This window comes from Brachyhypopomus gauderio, chromosome 6 (genome assembly GCF_052324685.1).
Source record: "Brachyhypopomus gauderio isolate BG-103 chromosome 6, BGAUD_0.2, whole genome shotgun sequence".
NCBI lineage: Eukaryota > Metazoa > Chordata > Actinopteri > Gymnotiformes > Hypopomidae > Brachyhypopomus > Brachyhypopomus gauderio.
In genome coordinates, this window is record NC_135216.1 from 29,904,888 (window position 1) to 29,926,617 (window position 21,730).

At 39.7% G+C, this 21,730-nt stretch overlaps 1 protein-coding gene across 1 annotated transcript; it reads right to left on the reverse strand.

Moving 5' to 3' along the window:
• Positions 1 to 1,667: 1,667 nt before the first annotated feature.
• On the reverse strand, positions 1,668 to 20,537 carry LOC143517640 (interferon-induced very large GTPase 1-like). Its single transcript, XM_077010362.1, has 6 exons — positions 20,469 to 20,537; positions 18,098 to 18,193; positions 16,711 to 16,800; positions 15,527 to 15,679; positions 9,116 to 9,217; positions 1,668 to 8,582 (listed from the first exon to the last, which is right to left on the reverse strand). The coding sequence occupies exons 1-6, from the start codon at positions 20,490 to 20,492 to the stop codon at positions 3,804 to 3,806; spliced, it is 5,244 nt and encodes a 1,747-aa protein (XP_076866477.1). The 5' UTR covers positions 20,493 to 20,537; the 3' UTR covers positions 1,668 to 3,803.
• Positions 20,538 to 21,730: the final 1,193 nt, after the last annotated feature.

Consider the following 21,730-nt stretch of genomic DNA (forward strand, 5'->3'; position numbering starts at 1 on the left):
GTTTTATCAGATCGGTATCGGATCAGTATCGGCCGATACCAAGCCTCAGATAGATATGAATGGGTATCGGAAGTGAAAAACGTGAATCGGTGCATCCCTAGTCATTAGGGAGGGGGGGGGGGGCGCAAAAATATTCTCATCTACTAAAGGGGGGCACGGCAGAAAAAGTTTGGGAACCACTGCCCTAACCCATATCGAACTCAAATATATTTTCAAATAGTTCAAAATATATTTGTAGCGCTTTTCACAACACATGTTGTCACAAAGCACTTTACATGATTTACAAGGTTAACAATACTATGGGTCCAGATCCCTAATGAGCAAGCCAAAGGCGACAGTGGCGAGGAAAAACTCCCTATGATGATGGGGAATAGGAAGAAACCTCGGGAGAACCAAGACTCAAAATGGAACCCATCCTCCATTGGGCGGCCCGTTAAGACACAAATGACACAAAAACAAATTATACAGATGAATACACCAGTTACAAACAAATCACACAATCAGGTTAAGTATAAGGTAACTAGAATAAAAGTTCTAGGTGTTGATATTGTCAATGTAAATGTCTTGTGATGAACGCCAGGTTTTCATTCCGTGTCAGAGCGATGATACTGGTATTGTAGGCTGCAACTGCAGTGTTACTCCCTAGGTGAACCTCAGAGAAGAAAGATATGTGATGTGGGAAATATGTAACAGATTATTCAAAGGCCAAACTAAACAGATAAGTCTTTAGTTGAGTTTTAAACATTGAGACTGTGTCTGAGTCCCGAATAGAGGCAGGAAGATTATTCCACAATTGTGGAGCTTTAAAAGAAAAGGCTCTCCCACCTGCTGTGATCTTTTTGATCCTAGGAACAGTTAATAACCCTGCGTCCTGTGAACGAAGTGAACGTGCTGGGTTGTAATGATCAATAAGTTCACTAAGATACTCTGGAGCTAAGCCGTGCAGTGTTTTATATGTTAATAAAAGTATTTTATAGTCAATACGGAATCTAACTGGCAGCCAATGTAATGACGAAAGTACAGGACTAATGTGATCAAACTTTTTAGTTTTCGTTAAAACTCGAGCTGCTGCGTTTTGAACCAGCTGGAGTTTGTTTATCGATTTACCAGAACATCCAGCTAGAAGACTATTGCAACTCTTAACTCTTACCCTAACCCACAGGTGTCAAACTCATGTTACCCGCGAAGTGACGGCATCTCGACACTGCGGTGTTTCCATATCGATGCGATTTTCCCAATAAGTGTAATTGAAAAATACAAATAATGATCCCAAAATGTCCAGGAAAAGAAACATCAATGCAGATAGAAGGATGTTTCAAGAAAGATGGGGAAGCGATGTTTGCGCTTCAAGGAGAAAAACGTGTATGAAGCGATGGCAGTTGTCAAATAGTACAATATACGTCGGCATTTTGCGACCAAACACAGAGCGAAGTATGCCAAAATTGGCCATAAAAAACGACGGATTGTCAAAAAATTAAAAAGCAAACTGCGATCGCAACAAAATGTGTTCACAACCACAAACAAAACAACAGTAAAAGCTGCTTTGTTGTGGCTAAAGAAATGTTATATATTTAATTTTTTTTCTTTATTCACATGGATAGTTTGATCGTTGATTGATGGAGTAATGTGGGTTTCATAACCTAACAAATTTAAAGGATTTATGTTATAATAACAAGCAAACATTTTTTTACATTTACGCAAATATATCTGTAATATATGTAACTTGAATAAGTTATAAATTCAGAGTTATTTAACATTAAGAAGTAGGTACATTTATAAGTTACATAGCCCTCCGTGGGTAACAATTATGCTGATGTAGCCCATGGTGAAAATGAGTTTGACAGCCCTGCCAAACTCTTAACTCTTACCCTAATACATACTGAACTTTTAACTCTTACCCTAACACATACTGAACTTTTAACTCTTACCCTAACCCATACTGAAGTGGTAAAAGGAAAAATTAGGTGTAGACAACAAAACATACAAGGTCAATAATCACAAAACGATGTACTAATGCAAGTACGTATTGTTGCTTGTTAAACAAAATTTTTAATGAAGACATATTTTGGCCCAGAAATAAACTTGTGGCATCACTGATGCTCAGGATATTACAACCTTTGTCACCCACATGTTTATATTTTAAAGTCAGAATTATACAAAATGACAAAGTGTTTTATTAAACAGACAAACATGAAAAGTCCAACCATTTCAACTGCACCAAAAATTTCCAACCATTTATTTCATCTTATTGATGAGACTCAAAAGGTTAGGTTATATTTTCCAGTAGCATATACATATTTACAAAATGATGTTTTATACTATGGTGATAAAGTTTGGAAAATGTTACATATTCATTTACATCCATATTTCTTCTGGAAAGCTTGAACTAAAATGAATATGTCACGGTGGGGCGGCCCCCTACCAGTCGCCTCCGTCCACAGCGGCTGTTGTTGTTGTTGTTTTGTTAAGTCGTGTGCGTCCCTCAGGTGGGCGGAGCCCGTGATCCGTCTCACCTGAGGGTCGTTTGTTTGTCTATATATGTCTTATCTTTGTACCAGTTGACCGCTGGTCATTATATCCTTAATTTGGAACTATGTCACGGGTTTTTGGTTTGCGCACTTTTCAATTAAACCATCCTTTTTCCCTGAGACTTGGCGTGATCGCTTCCTTTTTATTCGCTCACTCTGCCTGTCACAGAATAATTAAAAAATGCATTTCGAAATGTGACTTTAACTGTGTCAGCATTAGTGACACTACTGAATCTAATATTATGGACTCGTCTAAAATGAAGAGTTATTAAATGTATTACATGTGATACATAATATATAAATTGTGCATCAAATCAACACAAAGCATTACTGGATATTTTTAAATCTTCATTGCTATATATGAAATATGAAACATCAAATCTTCTGTGCAGTTTAAAATGATAGGATTTGATTGTGCCTGGTGAGATCTCAGGGTATTTGTAACAGTGTTAGTATAAAACGTGTCCTAAGTGGGGGATGTTGCATCCCTCCTCTGGTGTGGCAGTTCCCACAGAGATGAGCTGTGTTTTGTTTCATTGTGTTCCCATGACAGTTGTGCTATATCGTCTTGTTTTAGTCATCTCCTTGTATTAGTTCCAACTGTGTCTTGTTTCCTTTGATTCATTAGTGTATTTAAAACTTTTTGGATTCTATTATATGGGCAGCATGGTGGCTTGGTGGTTAGCACGTTTGCCTCTCAGCACTGGGGTCTTGGGTTCAAGTCTCTATCTGAGTGGAGTTTCCATGTTCTCCCCGTGTCTGTGTGGGTTTCCTCCAGGATCTCCGGTTTCCTCCCACAATCCAAAAACATGGAGGTTAGGTAAATTGGCAGTCCCAGACAAATTCTCCCTAGGTCTGTCACTCTCCCTGAGTGTGTGTCTCTCTCTGTTCAATAAAAAAACAAGTTGTTGTCTGAGTGTGTGTGCATGAATGCTTGTGTGCTCAGTGGTGGATGGTGCTCTGTCACTAGGGTCTGTCCTCTCTCCCCTTCCTGCACCCCATTCAGTCCCCCAGGGGGTTGTGGATCCCGGTAGAGAGTACGCTGTGCGCTATTGGCTGTCGCTTCTCACCGGTGTATGATTGGTTGTCTGTAACGTAGCTGTGTTAATAATTGTAAAGCGCCTTGGGTATCTAGATAAGGCGCTATATAAATTGAATCATTCATTCATTCATATTAGAATTGTCAATGTATTTTGTAGGGTGTTCTGTATCTTTCTATAGTCTGATTTCCTTTTTTGATGTTTCACTGACTACCAGACTAACTCCATTTATATCTTAATTTATGTCTAAGCTTGCCACAGCATCTAGCTGATTGTAATATTTCCATTCATCAGGAATTCTCCCTCTACCACAGAACATTTTGTTGTGGTGATTTTCAAGATTTTCTTGGAACTCACAAATGAACCACTTCCAGTAGGCCAGCTCAGAGAAATCAGTGGAGATGCCCCACCTAGCAAACATTCCTCCTGCCCTCCTGTGCTCTTTGTAAGGAAATGTTCTCTCAGAGTCACTCGATGGACTAAACAGTTTGTCACTTGCTACTAGCGTTGTGCAAAAGTCTATGGAAAATTCTGTTGAATCCTTGTAATGCCTTCCATTCAGTCCCAGTGAGCGGTGGAAGTCAACGTTGTGATCTCCAGCGTGGTCTTTTTGACTGTTGGTGCAGACAGCCCCACAGAAAGGACACTGTTCCCAACAGCACCTGCAGAAGTGCTTGATCAGAATCTCACCTGGTCTTTCTCTGAATGTGTCCATTCTGAAGGATGAAAGCTTACTGAGATTTCTTTTTAGCTCCCCAACAATCTCTGAGAGCTCTTTCTTAATAACCTCCACTAGAAGGTCATAGTCAGTAATATCTTTAAAGTCATCGGTACTAATGTGAACTCTAGTGTGAATACTGGTGTTCCCCAACTCATCTACCAGGTTGTTGGCAAAATGTGTCATCCAAGTTTTCATATCTACACATCCGTTCACATAGCTCAGTGAATCTGTTGCCATTGTTGCTGCACTTATGACATTTCTCTCTTTCTCCTCCAGGTACTGTTTGATTGCAGCCACTGCCTGAGGGTTTTCTCTTCTCATGAACTCTTGCACACTTTCTTCAATAAACTGTTCAAAGTGGGACTTTGGGGAGTAGATGTATTTTAAGTAGTTTTGAAACTTCTCATTCTTGTTTCCCTTCTGCTCTGCCAGAGACTTCAGGATGTGTTTTTCCAGATCAGCTCTGTTCCCGTTAAATGGAGGCTTCCCTCTCATTTGGCCACACACAAATGTTGCCACCATATTGTAGACGCTCTGCTTGATCGGTTGCTTTAGTCTATGGCAGATTTGTTCTCCAATCACAGCTGCCGATGTTGCTCCCTGCCAGTAGTTCTGAAATATTTTGAAGTACTCAATCTCTTTTTTGTCCACATATAAAAAAGGATCATTTGATTCCTTGAATTTCCTATGAAGCTCTGCAATGAGAGGACTTACATTGTCAAAAACGTAAAGTGAAAGATCAACCACAAACATTCTCTTCAAATCAAAGGATTTTTGACTCAAGCCAAATGTTTGCACTTGTCTTCTGATATCACGTGCAATGTCTTGAATATAACTTGGATTGTATCCCTGCACTGGGAACGGAAAAGAGTTCACCTTTTTTTTTGTTTCTTCCGAGACTTTGCAAATAAGATCTTTTATCAGATTTTGTTGTTCTGGTTTAAGAGATTGATCCCAAAGACTGAGGCTACTTTTTTTCATGGATACATATTTGCTGTAATTACCAGCAGTAGAAATACTTTTATATTCACAAGAGTCTTGTCGCAGATGGACGAGGGGACGTTCATGAATCTCTCCTAGAATGCAGATGACATCCTTTGATATGTCTAAATCCTTTAACTTTGGGGCATATTTGGTTAAGTCAGAGGCCCACTTTTGCCACATGGACGCAAATTCTGCTTCTGGAACTTTCTTACTGTTACCATTTTCTTTGAGTGTCAAAGCAAGATTTTTGCACATTTCAAACAGCGTCCTCTCACAATCTGACACTTGCTTGTCCATTTCTTTGCGAATACTTGTTTGTTTAACACTGTCATCCAATTTTCTTTTTGCTTCATTGATAAGGTCATCATGAAGATGCTGAATTTGTTTCTCAAATTTGGACTTCCACTGAATCAATGTTTCCTTGTCAATATCTTCTTCAAAATACAGTTTAATAGCTTTCTGGATATTTTCCATGGTGTCTGCCATTTCCTTTATGAGCTCTAGTCTTTCAATGGTTTCCAATGTGCCACTCGCCACTCTGTTGAACATTTTGTCTTCAGTGCTCAACATGGCGCTCCTAAGAGTCCAGGTCCAACTCTCATACTGCTCCTCCAGTTTCCTGTACACTGATATCTCCTGCGCATTCTTGAAACTAAACACAAAGTTCTCATTCAGCAATGCATTCCACAAGTTTTTCACTTTTATTTTAAATTGTGATATTTTAATACCATTCATATGTGATGCACGAGAAATAATGTCTTTTTTAATCTCTCTAATATTTTCGCTGTATGATGGGTTTGGTGGAGCCATGGGTGGACTGCCCTCCCACAGCTGTGCAAAGTACTTCACATCTTGCTGAACATCGAATGCGATGACATCACCAAAACACTCTGCCTCATAGACTTCTTCTTTGGCTGCTAACAGGGTCCTATGATCAAGTGTTTCCTGCAAACGTCTTCTGCCTTCCATGATCTTTTCTCTAGCTGCAACATCAGACACATTCTGATGCACAAACACACAGCTGGGGTTCAGTCTGACCTTCTTCATCCTCATGAATGCATGAATTACAATCTGAAGGATGTCCTGCATCTCAGCAGGGTTTTCTCCAAAGATGTTGATCAGTGTCATATTTCCAAGACCTACTATAAATGTTGCAAGTTCATTGTCATGATGTATGGTGTCTTTTCCGGTTAGTTCTAGGGCTCGAAGACCTTCAGTGTCAACAACTAGAATGTAGTCAAACTTCAGCTCTGCCTTCATCTCCTCTGACACTTTGACCAGCTGCATGAAGGCTCCTCTGGTGCACCTGCCTGCACTGACTGCAAACTGGAGTCCAAACATGGCATTGAGCATGGTGGATTTACCAGAGCTCTGGATCCCCAACACTGACAGCACAAACACTCTCTGGTCTCCCAGGATCTTGATGAGTTCATCTAGAACTGCTGAAACCCAGACCAGAGGAACATGACCAGCATCTCCATCCATCAGCTCCATTGGAAACCCAGATCTCATAATTTCAGCACCGAGTTTAGGCAAATGAGAAATGGCTTCAGTGTCTTTCTTCCTCATGCCTCTATTCATAGAGAGTGATGCTTCATAAATCTGTCCCATCTCTCTGTGCATGTGCTCTAAACCAAAGGTGGCAGCATTGAGTTTTTTTGATAGTTTGTCTAGGTTTGACTGTTCTGTCTTTAGTTGATCTGTTTTCTCATGTTTCAGAGGAAAATTATTTGAGCTCTTTCCTATAATACTTTGTTCTCCTTTTGGATTCTCAACGTCTTCATGCTTCTTCTTCAATGCCAAAACTTGGGTCCACTTACTGTCGTACTCTTGATGGATGTCACAGAGTTTGTCTGATGTGAACTCATCCAATAAGATGCTACTCCATTTGAGGAAATACATTTTCTCATTGGGAGACAGAGAGTCTAAATACCCAACAAAGTCCTGCATAAGATCACTAATGTCATGTGCCTGCTGTTTTTCTCTTATTTCTCTCATTTCATGTTGAATTCTGCTTTTCTCCATTTCTATGTTTGAACTTGTAAGTCGTCGTAGGTCTTTGTTCTTCTGGCACCAAGCATGCCACAGTTGTCCTTGATAACACAAATATGTTTCTTTCACTGTGGATGGATCTTTTCTTTCAAGAAATTCCATCATATTTTGTGCTGCTTCTTTTCCTCTCTGACAGTCCAGATTAAGCTCATCCAAACTGAGTTCTGAGATTTCTGCCATATTCTCAAGCCTGAAAGTCTTGGATGTTTTGGAGAGGCAGAACTTAATCACACGTCTGAGATCATCAGACACATCACTCTGGTTTCTACCCCTCAGTCCCACCCTGAATTTTCCTTCTCCTATCTCACACATAGCATCTTCATCATCCTCCTCTTCATCAGTAAGAACAACAATCAGGGGTGTTGAAGATTTGCAAAGTCGTTTTACAAATTCCATATTGTTGTCATTCTCATCAAGTTTAGGTAAAAATACAACATTCATGGAGGCCATTTCAGTTACAATCTTTCTTTGGGTCACATAGTTGCTGGAATCACCATGTAGATTACAGAACGCTACACAGTCAGGGAAATGATCAGTGCTCTTCCCAGATGGGAGGTACCAGGCGATCTCCACCACTCCATCCATCAGTAGACGGGTTCTGCTGCTGCCTGGACAATGTCTGTGGAAGAATGTGTTGTGTTTTTCATTGATCAAACTGTTCATCAGCTGAGACTTGGATGAGGACACAGAGCCCAGCCTGAAGAACGCCACCATTGTAGTTTCAGCTGTGCACATGGGCAGGAGTTTGCTGCTGACGTGGCCTGAAGTGTCAGTTCTCTTCCAGCTCTTGTTGATTTGGCGCATTGTCCACAGAGGAAACTCGATCTTTCCAGTGAAGGGACTGGGAACCAGCAGTGGAAGAGCATACTGACACTGGGACAGTTTAGTCACTATGGTCTGTTGAAGGAAAGGATCAGCACAGAGGAACACTGCCATCTGAACATCCATTGGGTGAATGGGGTCCTGTTTTCTTTCTGTATTCACAGTCCTCTTCGTAAACAGAGCGTTATAAGCATCCGCCCCAGTGTGTTCAGACTTTGGAGCTGTAGATCCAGCATTGATAGAGATGTTTCTGGATTTATAATCAAGTGTCAACAGCCGCTGCATAAACGTGTGAGCCAGTTCCTTCTCATTACTGGGTTCCCTATTGTGCACTGAAGATGGAGATATTTCAAGGAAGTCTGTCCTTGTAAGTTTGTTCTCAAGGCCAAGTCTATGGAAAAGGTTTCCTGTTACTTGCAGACTTGGTTGATCTTTCTAAAAAAAACAAATCAATTTCAAAGATCAACACATTTCTTACTTGATTGGCCTGTTTGCTTGGTATAGGACATGATAGGTCGACTTACTCAAACATATTTTAAAGTCTTTGAAATTTGAGAATATGTTCAAAATATGAACTTACTAAAACAGCACAATATATGATTAGATTAGACATCTAAGAATACCATCTGACACTAATGATACCTGAAGGTTTCTTGATCTAATTTATTGATTGATAACTTTGTAGTTAAACAAAACAGAAATACTACACAAACTCTAAAAAAGATAGAAATTGTTAACAATTGTCTGTTTTCCCCCCAAGTCTTAATTCAGCATAGTAAAGTGTTTTACTAATGTGTGTGGGGGATGTTGACAAGTGGTTGCTCCTGTGAACAACACCACATTGTCCTGTCTGCAGGTGATCTGAACAATATTACTGTAGCTACTTGTGAACCAAACTACATTGGCCTGTCTATAGGTGAACTGAACAATATTACTGTATCTGTTACTCCACCCACCCTTCTACTCACGTTTGTTTGCACGTCCATTACTGTGCCTCCAACTAACTGCTGGAAGACTCCACAGTCTTGATCATGTTGCTGGGTGGGTCTGTGGTGTTTAGGTGTTGGGACCTAGAACATGAGTGTAAAATGAGTGGTACGTTAATCATGTTGGCTACTGCTGAAAAATGTGTCAGTTAAACTCAGTTTGTCTGTTATGTCTGCATTCAGATGGGATTAGTTTTACATGCAAAAGTGGATTAAATTTCAGTCCATACATTCCAGTATGAATATATATAAATAATATTGTCCCATCTAGTCCCGCCCCACCTGTCAATCATGTATGTTTTGTTTATGTAGCCATGTGTTGGGTCAGTTGTAACCCCTCCTCGTGTTTTGTAACCTTATTGTTGTGGCTTGTATACGTGTGTGTATATATAGTGCCCTCAATAATTATTGGCATGCCTTGTTAAAATGTGTTAAAAGCATTAAAAGAAATTCATTTTTATTGCAGAAGCATAACTTTATTTTGAAAAAAAGCAACCTTCAACTTAACTGAAAAAAAGAAAAAAAAATCTGACAATTATTTGCCATAAAATGACCTGTTCCACAATTATTGGCACCCTTAACAATTTCTTGTAAATAAATGTATGGTCATGATGCAGGTAGTCCCCCTAGCCAGTCGCCCCGCTCCACTGCAGCAGTTGTCCTGTTATCGTTGTGTTGTGTTCGTCCCTCAGGTGGGTGGGGCCTATCAGGCCACCACCTGAGGGTCCTTTATCCGTCTATATCAGTCTTGTCTTTGTACCAGTTGACTGCTGGTTATTGGCATGATCGCTTCCTTTTCAGTTCACACTCCCTGTCCATCACATGTATTTGAACCATTTATGTCAATTCTTCTGTAGTTTATAAATTGGATTAAAGTATCTAGGGACCTTTAATTAATAAATGATCACTTCCTGTTTCCCTGGGGTATAAATATGGCATTACACAGAGGTCTATTTCTCTTACTCACTCTTAAACATGGGAAAGACAAGAGAACACACTAGTCAAGTAAGGCAGATGTGTATCCACCTTCATAAATCAATCAATGTCTACAAGAAAACAGCCCCTCACATGCAGATGCCCTTATCTACAGTCAGAACAATCATCAAAAAGTTCAAAACATCTGGAGCTGTGACAAACAGACCTGGAAGAGCACACAAGTGTATCTTGCCACCACACACAGTGAGAGGGATGGTAAGAGAAGTAAAAAGTTCTCCAAAGCTCTTTGTAAGAGAATTGAATGAACTGGTAGCATCTTGGAGTTATGCGATCTCTCAAACAACCCTCAAGCACTATCTACATGCCAACAAGCTGTTTGGGAGGCATGCACGGAGAAAGTCTTTTCCGAGTTATACTTATAACCGTAACGGGTGGAGATTGCCAAGCATTACTGGGATTTTACAGTTTATCTCTGTCGATTTTGTTCATCTCTCAGATCAGAATTGAAATTCTCAAATTCTCATTCAATCTCTACATCTCCTTGTCACTAGTGCACATCATAATTGCATTTCTCCTTGTTTAACATTTTGCAAATGGACATGGACAATTGTCTGTTGTTTTTTACATTATCAATTGCTTATGTCATGTTTATCAAAACGTGTTGTACGGATTGTGTGTTGAATTGTCTTACCCTCCAAAACATTTAGTCCAAAGGTCATTGCCTAGGCCATTATATGCAAAAGTGATGAACATGTCATAATCTCTAAGGCAGGGCACAACTTGAAGGAGGAGCCGGGCCACAAATAAAGATAAAGCTGCTTGAAGGGCCATCCAGCCCATCCAGCCCAAAGTCAGTGTAAAACCCGTCCATCAGAAGCCTAAACCAGCCCAAAGCATCGCGATTGTAAATTTGTTTTGCTTGGTTGTATGTTGGTTATATAGTATTTTCTGTTATCATGAGTTTGTAATGCAAACCCCCAGGGAACAGGGGACTCGTGGGGTTTTTGTAGGAGATGAACCCAGGGGCAAAACCCAAAAGAAAACACGACAAACTGAGACCCCCGCCACTAAGCGGGAAACGCGGAAAAAGAAAACTGAGTAAAAACTAGTGATGGGACGAACGATACTGGTGCGTCAACACTGTGCCGAGCGCACGAGTGAAACCCCGTATCGATGCACGTATTGCTTTAAGCAAAAACCACGTGACCGATACAAGAAGCGTATCGTTTGGATGTGCCGCGCCAAATTGTGTTTATAAGCGAACCGTATCGGCATGTCGCGGGTTTGTTGGATGGAGTTTTACTGTTGCGTTTGGATTTTGTATTTTTTGACGCCAAATAAGGTATTGTTTCTCCTTTGGACATTATTTTTTTTATTAAATATGTTTGTACTCTTTTCTGGTAAGGGTTTTAATTGTATTCAGATGAAGTCACTTTTGATTTTATTGTAGGTGAAGTGTCGACTCTGCTCCACGGAGCTTTCTTACATCAACAAGAACACTTCATCAATGCTGAGGCATTATAGAGCTCCGCATGGCAATGAAGAATCAGCACATACTGCTGAGAGTACCCCAGGTGTGTTAAAATTCTCAAATAAAATTAAAATGTTTTAATTTAAAATGGTTTATTACACACAAAATGCTTTGTGTAACTATATGTAATATTGTTTGTAAACTTGTCAGTACTTTAATAAGGCAAAAAACATTTCCTTACAGTTCCTAACAAGCAAGCTGTGGATGAGGCTGTGATCAACATGATCATCAAAGACTGTCAGCCCCTCTCCATTGTTGAACATGAGGGATTCATGAGCTCCTGAAGATTATTCTACCCTCATATGTTCTGCCCAGCAGGAAGGTATTTATTATTGTTATTATTATTATATACTATAACATTATTATATATTTATTGTGTGTGTATTTGTATACATGTATGTATATAATTATATATATATATATATATAATTATATATATATATATATATATATATATATATATATATATATATATATATATATATATATACATACACACACACACACACATACATTATATATATGTGTGTGTGTGTGTGTGTGTGTGTGTGTGTGTGTGTGTGTGTGTGTGTGTGTGTGTGTGATTATTTTTAGGCCATAAAGGACTTGCTGAGCCAGAAATATCAGGAGGAAAAAGAGAAAACTAAAAAGGACCTCCAGAGCACCGTTGCTGTCAGTTTAACAGCTGATATGTGGACATCCATTAATATGGAGGCATATCTTGCTGTTAGCTGCCACTATGTAGACAAAGAAAGCCATGAACTCCGTTCATCAGTCTTGGGAGTGCAGCACTTTTCTCAGCAACACACTGCAGAAAACATAACCACCGTTAAAAGGAGCCTCATGGAGGAATGGGGCATCGTGGGCAAGGTCAGGTGTCTCGTCACTGATGCAGCAGCAAACATGATTTCATGTGCTCGAATGCTGCAAATATGCCAAACTATTTGTATTGCCCATTCCATGAACTTAATTGTAAGAAAGTCATGTGATCAAATCACAACACTAACAGAAATACGTAACAAAACACGGCAAATTGTAACATACTTTCGTTCAAGCACCACGGCCAAAGAAAAGCTCACTCAAATGCAGCAACAGCTGGGAACACCGTTCCACAAATTAATAAATGAGGTGCCGACACGATGGAACAGCACCTACCACATGCTGGAAAGAATGAATGAGCAGAAGGAGGCAGTCTGGGTGTCACTGGCCTCATTAAAAACTGATATAACTCCACTGACTCCAGAAAAATCTGAAATGATTGAAGAGATGCTCAGGGTGCTTGCTCCTTTTTTCCAAGCTACAAGAGAACTCTCTGAGGAAAAAAAAAAGAGTCTCCGGGTCAAAGGGTATACCATTGATGAAAATGATCCACATTGAGCATCAACATCAAGCTTCAAAAGTGACAAAAGCAGCTGCTCAACAACTGGCTGAAAATTTGAGAAACCGGCTAATGAAAACACATTTCTTTGTGTTTATTTGTATATTTCTGTAGCAGTTTGGCATGTCCTAATAAACACATTATTATTAAAGATTTATTTCTGTAATGTTTTTAGGGCACAGTCTATGGAAACCTCTTGATATGGAAGTTGAGGAGAACCAGAAGACGACTAATGTTACAGCAGATTCCATAATTGAGGTCCAACGCTACCTGGCTGAAAGCAACACACCCAGAACACAAGATCCGTTACAATATTGGAAAGATAACCACAAAACATATCCACACCTTTATGTACTCGCACTTAGATATTTATGCATACCATCTTCATCTGTACCCTGTGAAAGAGTTTTTTCTAAGGCAGGAGAACTTGTATCAAAGAGGAGAAATCGCCTTGGAGCTACCACACTTCAATAACTTTTGTTCCTCAATAAAAATACATAAATGAATGCATTTTCTTGTCATTTTTTGTGTTTTATATTATTTTACTCTTTCATTAATGAAAATCCTTACATAAGTTGCACATTTTAGCTGAATTAGACAAATTAGACAAATTTGCTATCTTTTGCAGAGTTGGTTTAGCATTTACACAAGGTTTTAAGCAAAATTTGGACTCTTCTGGACACAACAAATTGAGCAAATGAAATTATAAAATGATGAGATATTTTAAGTAAACGAATGTCGATTAAATATTTCACGAGTTGATGTGTTTTCAGGATGCTTTTTCACCTTTTCATTTTGTTTACCTGCAATGATATTATAAATACTGCAGGGGTCACTATTGAGTGACCAACACCGTGTCAATACTGTGTCAACACAGTTTGTGTAGTGTGTCGATACACTCCTTGAGGTATCATCTTCCCATCACTAGTAAAAACTCAGAAAACAAACAGAAAAACACACAGAGGAAACTACTCAACGTGTCATGATCAAAAAGGGAGCACAAACGAACAAAATAAATACTAGCCAGGAAAGGGAGCTGGCTGAATACAAAAGAACAAAAACTAAAAATATTGAGACAAAACAGCTTGGGGAAAACTTGAGAAAGGCCAGTAAGGGCGCAGGAGAAGAGACCTCGAAAAAACAGAACAGAGAGAAACGACTGCTCAATAACTGGGTAGAAGGTTGGCTGCAAGAGCGAGAGGCAACAAACAACTCAGCAGTGAAGCACTGCAACCGTGCCCATTAAATAGAGGAAGGCACAGCTGCAGGTCCTCACCGCTGATTGCGTCTCCCACGAGTGTTTGCTCGTGGGTTCCCTCCAGTGGCGACAGGAGGGATGGTCCTGGACCCAGCCCTGACACTACCACGAGTATTTGCTCGTGGGTTCCCTCTGGTGGCGACAGGAGGGATGGTCCTGGACCCAGCCCTGACAAAGTTGGTTAGCACCTGGTAGGGTAGGCTGCTGATTATTTTATTGTTTCGGTTTTCTTTTCCTTTCCCTTTCTTTTCCTTATTCAGCGTGGGCCTACCTGAAGTTCAGCCGGTGCTATGCTTGTAACATCTTGCATTTAATACATTCATTTAAATATATATTTTGAAACTGCTAAGTTGTTGTTGGTTTCTCATTATTAATTCGCTCATCAAGGCAATTTTCTTTCATTCTTTAATTTATTTTTCCTGTTAACCGCCTGACCTAGACCGGGTGGTAACAATAGAGAAAACATGTATGTAATTCAGAAATGTGCTCTCTGCTGTAATGCTGCACATTGACATAAATTCTGACATGTTATTCAATTTCTTGTTTTGGATTTTTGCATGCTTAAACCATATAGGATATCAAGACTAGCTCATAGGGGGGCAGAGGTTCCATTTTCACACAACAAGAGGAGGCTGTATGTGCTCAGGTTGTTTTGAATGTGTAGAATAAGTTTCTAATCTTGCAGTTTTTCCAGTCAGTTGTCTGTCTTTTCTGAATTTCAATCAGATTTGTTTTTGTCAACAAATTGCAGTGCAAACAATACAATACAGTGCAAACAATATTGCTGTACAATATCAAACAATATTGCTGTACAAATTTCCCAAATTTCCCTGATCCGTGTTGATACTGTTTGTGCTTTAAAATAGTTGGTTGTAAATAAATGTATCATTTATTTTCACTAAATTGTGTTGAAGTCATTCAAAAGTGGTTGCTGCCAAAACCTTCAAAGATTTCACAGTTAAATCCTTCAAATACCAAACCATTAATTACCTAACTAAATGTTGTGGTTCTGGTATAATTAGAATATGAGATTGATTCTAAATTGATTAAACTGATTAATAGTTAAGGTTAAATAACATTATATCTACTTTAAATGATTAATTCAGTCACTTACTGTATAAACTGTTGTCTGAGCGAATTTGCACTTTGTTACTTTTCACCCTTGAAAATAATTCTGTTTTACTTTCACCATGTTGATTCATGTTGATTCATGATTGTTGCTGTAAACAGCAGTAGATTTAAGAGCCCACATGTCCAACATTACTCCACTTGTAACTCTAAATCACTCACCTGGTATAATTCTTCTGTTGACGTGTCTTCACCAAATCTGGAGTGTGCACTAAGTAGCCCATAATTTTGATGGTGTTTCTTTTCATGCTGGTAATCTTTTCTCAGTCGATGTTGATGCTGTGTTATTCTGGGCTTATCCTGTGTAGGTCCAGCCTGTTGCCATGCCAATACATACAAGGAGTATAAGGATAAATCACCTAGTCATGATCATGAGTAAAACTATCCCTACCTAATGGCTGGACTGAAATCTCCTCTTAGTCTCCAACACTGCAGAGTCATCCATTTGCTTCCTGTACAGGAGTTTGGATGTTCTAACGAACCACCTACAGAATTCGAAATGTGCCACCCATATCTCCTCCACCTTCATATTGAACACATCCACCTACCTTTGTCTTACCATACATAACTACAAATATTGAGAAGGAGATTGAGCTGCTTCCTTCCAGCCACATATTGACACTCAACTCCAGCCTGATCAGTGTGGTGCACGAGCATCTTCACCAGTCCACTCAGACCCTGGTGAAAATCAGTCTGGTGTGTCACTTGCTCAGTCTGCAATCAAATGTCTCCAGTGGGATGAAACGTCTCTCCAGTTAGATCAGACGTCTCTCCAGTGGGTGGTAAAACTGCCCAACATATACCTGCTGCTAAACTCTCCAGTATTGAGGACAATCATTGTTAATGTTGAATACAGAGTATCAAGCGTCTCTCACAACCAAACACGAACCATATTCACTCTCTTCTGAGAAGCACTATGGGAACCTTCACTGGCACACGATCAGACTAAACACTAACATCTTCCAGGCTGCTGTCAGTGTTGGCTAAAGTCTGCAGTGGTGTTAAGAGGGTCTCCCCTCTTAACACAAACCCCAAGCCTATTCATACGGTCTGTGGCATCAGACATTATTTTATTTAAATATTTTTTATTTATTTATGCTATGCTGATTTATTTATTTGTTGTTTGCACCATCAGTACTGCACTTAGATGTATTTATACCATCATTGGTTACATTTTGCTAGTTTCTTATGACTACTCACCTTCCTCTGTAACATGTAATCATGTAATAATGGGGTATGTAATAATGGGGTATGTAATGGGGTATGTAATAATGGGGTATGTAATAATGGGGCATGTAATAATGGGGTATGTAATAATGGGTGTAATATGGACAGTGTCTACTTGCTTGTTTTTGTACTTCTGTCAGGTTGCCAGCTCCTCCTCTAATCCACGTATGGCGTTTCCACATGTGCCCGTCCCGTTTCCATCTGCGTGCCTGGATGATGAGAAGGTCCTGGATCATCTCATCATGTTTAATACCGTTACTACCTTGTGGTTTGGTTGGCAAAAACCAGTGGACGTCTGTGATTGGCTGGTAATAATTGGTGGAGATCTGTGATTGGTTTTTGATTTATTTAAATTTTTCAAGATGGTGCTTAAAGGCAAAACAAATATGAATGTGAAATATTCTCAGCAGCAGAAGTGCATTGCCTGTTTGCTATAATGATATTGTACTAATGAAAAATATATGGAGTACTTATATTTACTTTTATATGCATTTTGCCCTTTCATATGCTATGTTATGATTTGCCATCACGATAATTGATCCTATATTTTGTATCATTATTCGCACTTATGGCAATTTACCTTAAGAAAAATTATTTTATTTCACTGGGAACTTGTGTGACGGGCAGGGAATAGGAAATAAAAAGGAAGCGATCATGCCAAGTCTCAGGGACAAAAGAGGTTTAATGTTGAAAGTGAGCAAACCAAAAACTCGTGACACAATCCAAATCAAGGACCAGCAGTCAATTGGTACAAAGACAAGACGTATATAGACAAACAAACGACCCTCAGGTGAGACGGATCATAGGCCCCGCCCACCAGAGGAACGAACCCAACGCAACAACAAGAAGACAACTGCTGCTGTGTAAGGGGGCGACCAGCAGGGGGCGCGCCGTTCCATGACAACTTTTACGTAACAGCAACGAAAAACTCTTGACTCCTTTATAAAGAAGCAAAGCTAATTATGCTGCCTGCTTAATTATGCAGAATAAATGGGAACCTCACTGATGTAAGTGAATGGTGCTCAGTAAATCTGTTCATATTTAAAACGGGTTGTGAGCTCATGCTCAGTACCAGTGTCAGTGTTCTACTCTATTTCCCTAACTGCACTCAACTCACGTGTTTCCACATTCAGTGTATTTGTTCTCATCTTCATGACATATGATTATGTTATCAGGGAGCAAGGTGTATGAGACAGAATAGAGTGTGTGAGACAGAATAGAGTGTGTGAGACAATAGAGTGTGTGAGACAGAATAGAGTGTGTGAGACAGAATAGTTTGCGGACTGCTGTGAATTGCTGATAAGGAGAACTGGACTGAACTAAGTGGATTTCAGCTGAGCTGATTTAATCAACTTGCTGCTACGCCCTTTTTGTTGAGATCACACCTTTTGCTGAATTATGATATAACACAAATAATGGTTAATAAGGCTATAAGACAAAGCTGTGTGCATGTGTGAAAGTTAAAGTTAAAGTGAAGCAACAAGGTGAAGCAGAGAGTCTGTTTACCTTACGCCGTTCTTCTGTTGCCTGGACTACAGATAACGTGGAGTCTACTCTCTCCTGTTCCTGCTGTGTCTCTCCTAACTGTTCCCACACCACCACCTGAAAGAGGAACAGAAATATCAGATGCAAACTCACTGGAATCAGACCCACACTCACTGGAATCAGAGTCACGCTTACTGGAATCAGACTCACAGTTACGAATCAGATTCACACTCACTGGAATCAGACAGACACTAACTGGAATCAAATTCACACTCACTGCAATCAGAGTCACGCTTACTGGAATCAGATTCACACTTGCTGGAATCAGACTCACACTCATTGGCATCAGTCACACTCACTGGAATCAGTCACACTCACTGGAATCAGGTTCACATTCACTGGAATCAGAGTCATGCTTACTGGAATCAGACTCACAGTTACTGGAATCAGAGTCACACTCACTGGAATCAGTCACACTCGCTGGGATCAGATTCACATTCACTGGAATCAGACTCACTCTCATTGGCATCAGTCACACTCACTGGAATAAGTCACACTCATTGGAATCAGATTCACACTCACTGGAATCAGTGTCACACTGGAATCAGAGTCACAGGATACCCTGTCCCAGCGTAATAGCACAGCTGGGATCTCTAGAATCATGGATGGTGTTGGGTGGAGTAAATGTGTTTGTTCTTTCGTTCTATGGGAGTCACTTAAACAGCCTCATGATTAGATATTTCCCATATTTGTTAAATTTAATAATTTAAAGATTTATATAAAAAAATTCAATTATATTAATTATACAGTTAATTTGGACATTTATGTTCACTGGTATGCTTAGTAGATAGTTGTATTTTTGTAGATGTGTGGATCTGTCTCCAAATGCCTGATTTTGTAATATTCATATTTATCAATTCATAAAATACAGTTCAAATCTAGTCCAGTTCATTCCAGAGCCTCAATCCAGCAGATCTAAGTGTGTTGTTGTGGGTAAAACTGACTCCACACACTACTGGTCTGTAACTGAAGTTGCTCTTTTAGCAAGGATGGTGTGCAGAGGAGAAGATAACTGGTGTGTGAGGACTTCACCTGTATTCACTGTCCCAGAGAAGAGGACACAAACTACAGAGGACACAAACTGCAGAGAAGAGGACACAAACTGCAGAGAAGATGACACTAACTACAGGGAAGAGGACACTAACTACAGGGAAGAGGACACTAGCTACAGGGAAGAGGACACTAGCTACAGGGAAGAGGACACTAACTACAGGGAAGATGACACTAACTACAGGAAAGATGAAACTAACTACAGGGAAGAGGACACTAACTACAGGGAAGATGAAACTAACTACAGGGAAGAGGACACTAACTACAGGGAAGAGGACACTAACTACAGGGAAGAGGACACAAACTACAGGAAAGATGAAACTAACTACAGGGAAGAGGACACTAACTACAGGGAAGATGAAACTAACTACAGGGAAGAGGACACTAACTACAGTGAAGAGGACACTAACTACAGGGAAGATGAAACTAACTACAGGGAAGAGGACACTAACTACAGGGAAGAGGACACTAACTACAGGGAAGATGACACTACTTGGCATCTTTGTGCATGAGGCATCGTGAAGGTTCGCTTTTAGTTTTGCTTTAGTTACACTATGATATATATGACACGAGGTGGAGACGAGGGTGTTTTCCTCAATGTGCAGGGCCCTACACAGCATGTGTAGTGTGTGTATAGGGCACACTAGCTCTGCCTGTACACACTAGCTGAGCCTTCACAGGTAATACAGGAAGATGTGATCTTTACTGGTCTGAGGTCTAATCACTCAAACACACTGCAGCAGGGTCCTCATTAGTCCTCACCATTAGATCAATCATAGTGTTCATACTTTATATATTAACCTTAGACAAGCTATTTACAATGGAAGCCAATAGGAGACTTAATGAGCATATCTGTGTACATTGTGTAGTATGGTGTTTATAAGACATTGTTCAGCCCCTGTTGTATGTTCATGAGATTTGTTATTTTACACGATTGTTAAAATATAACATTAATGTTATTAGCTGGTAAAATATCTATAATGTGCTTAAAAATGATACAAATCAAAAAAACATTAAAGATATTTAAAAATGCAAATAGCAAAGCAACAGAGAATGCGATATCTGTGTTTGATTATAATTCCTCACAAATACTGTAACTCAGGGCAAAATCTTGAAATAATAGTTTAATTTAAAAGGCAATATATCACAAACTGCCAATAATTATTAAGGTATTTAAGATGAAGTTGCTATTGGTATTCATGACAACATAAATATTTATTGTATGGTCAATTCCTTGTCTTTGTTTAATGATAACGTGTAAGACCTGAGAAGGAACATCTACCTGCTTCTGGTCTGTGCTGGCCATCAGGTCTTCTAATTGTCACTCTCCATCTGCTGATCTTCAGTTACAGTGACCAAAAGTCCTCAGCTGTTTGGCTTTTTATGTTCCCCACAAATCACATGACTTCTCTAACACTAAAGGAAGATTAAGCTGAATAACTGGTTTAGTCAGATGAATGAGATCAACAAGCCAATATATGTGAACAACTTTCATCTGTGGCTGTTTGTGTTTCTGATTATCAGTGTCATTTCTGAATGAAAACCCACCTTTAGTGGGTAGTGTGTGATCTTTAAGAGGTAACTGTTCACCTTTAGTGGGTGTAGTGTGTGATCTTTAAGAGGTAACTGTTCACCTTTAGTGGGTAGTGTGTGATCTTTAAGAGGTAACTGTTCACCTTTAGTGAGTAGAGTGTGTGATCTTTAAGAGGTAACTATTCACCTTTAGTGGGAAGAGTGTGATCTTTAAGAGGTAACTGTTCACCTTTAGTGGGTGTAGTGTGTGATCTTTAAGAGGTAACTGTTCACCTTTAGTGGGTAGTGTGTGATCTTTAAGAGGTAACTGTTCACCTTTAGTGGGTAGAGTGTGTGATCTTTAAGAGGTAACTGTTCACCTTTGTCTCTATAGAGATTCTTCGTCTGCTGTCTGACAATATGCAATCAACCCCTGATGTGACAACCATCAAAAGTGTTGATGGTTGCCCACCTTTGCATGCCAAACACCTCTGTCCTTTGTTTGTATATCCTTTAAAGTCATACAGACGACTATCAACTATCCAACCCAATGTTGATTGCCCACTTTGACTAGCCCAGGGCCCAGTGGACCCTGGACCCTGTATGTAATACAAATGTGAAGGGGGGGTACGGGGGGGTGGTCATTGAAAATATTTTCTGATTTATGTTGCTCACAGAAAATGAGCCAAGGACCAATGAATCTCAGTTTGAAAAAAAAAAATTGTAGAATTTTTTTAAGCTGATTTTTAAAAAATGGGTCCCACAGACCCTTGGACCATATAAGGGTTAAGAGGTAACTGTTCACCTTTAGTGAGTAGAGTGTGTGATCTTTAAGAGGTAACTGTTGACCTTTAGTGGGTGTAGTGTGTGATCTTTAAGAGGAAACTGTTCACCTTTAGTGGGTAGAGTGTGTGATCTTTAAGAGGTAACTGTTGACCTTTAGTGGGTAGAGTGTGTGATCTTTAAGAGGTAACTGTTCACCTTTAGTGGGTAGAGTGTGTGATCTTTAAGAGGTAACTGTTCACCTTTAGT

What these genes read in the sequence shown, in the direction of transcription:
- LOC143517640 (XM_077010362.1), bottom strand. Translation starts at nt 20,492, where the DNA reads ATGGCCAGCACAGACCAGAAGCAG. An exon ending in CCAGCACAGACCAGAAGCAG is followed by an intron (nt 18,194 to 20,468) that starts GTAGATGTTCCT and finishes TTCCTCTTTCAG; the next exon opens with GTGGTGGTGTGGGAACAGTT. An exon ending in CAACAGAAGAACGGCGTAAG is followed by an intron (nt 16,801 to 18,097) that starts GTAAACAGACTC and finishes CTCATCATCCAG; the next exon opens with GCACGCAGATGGAAACGGGA.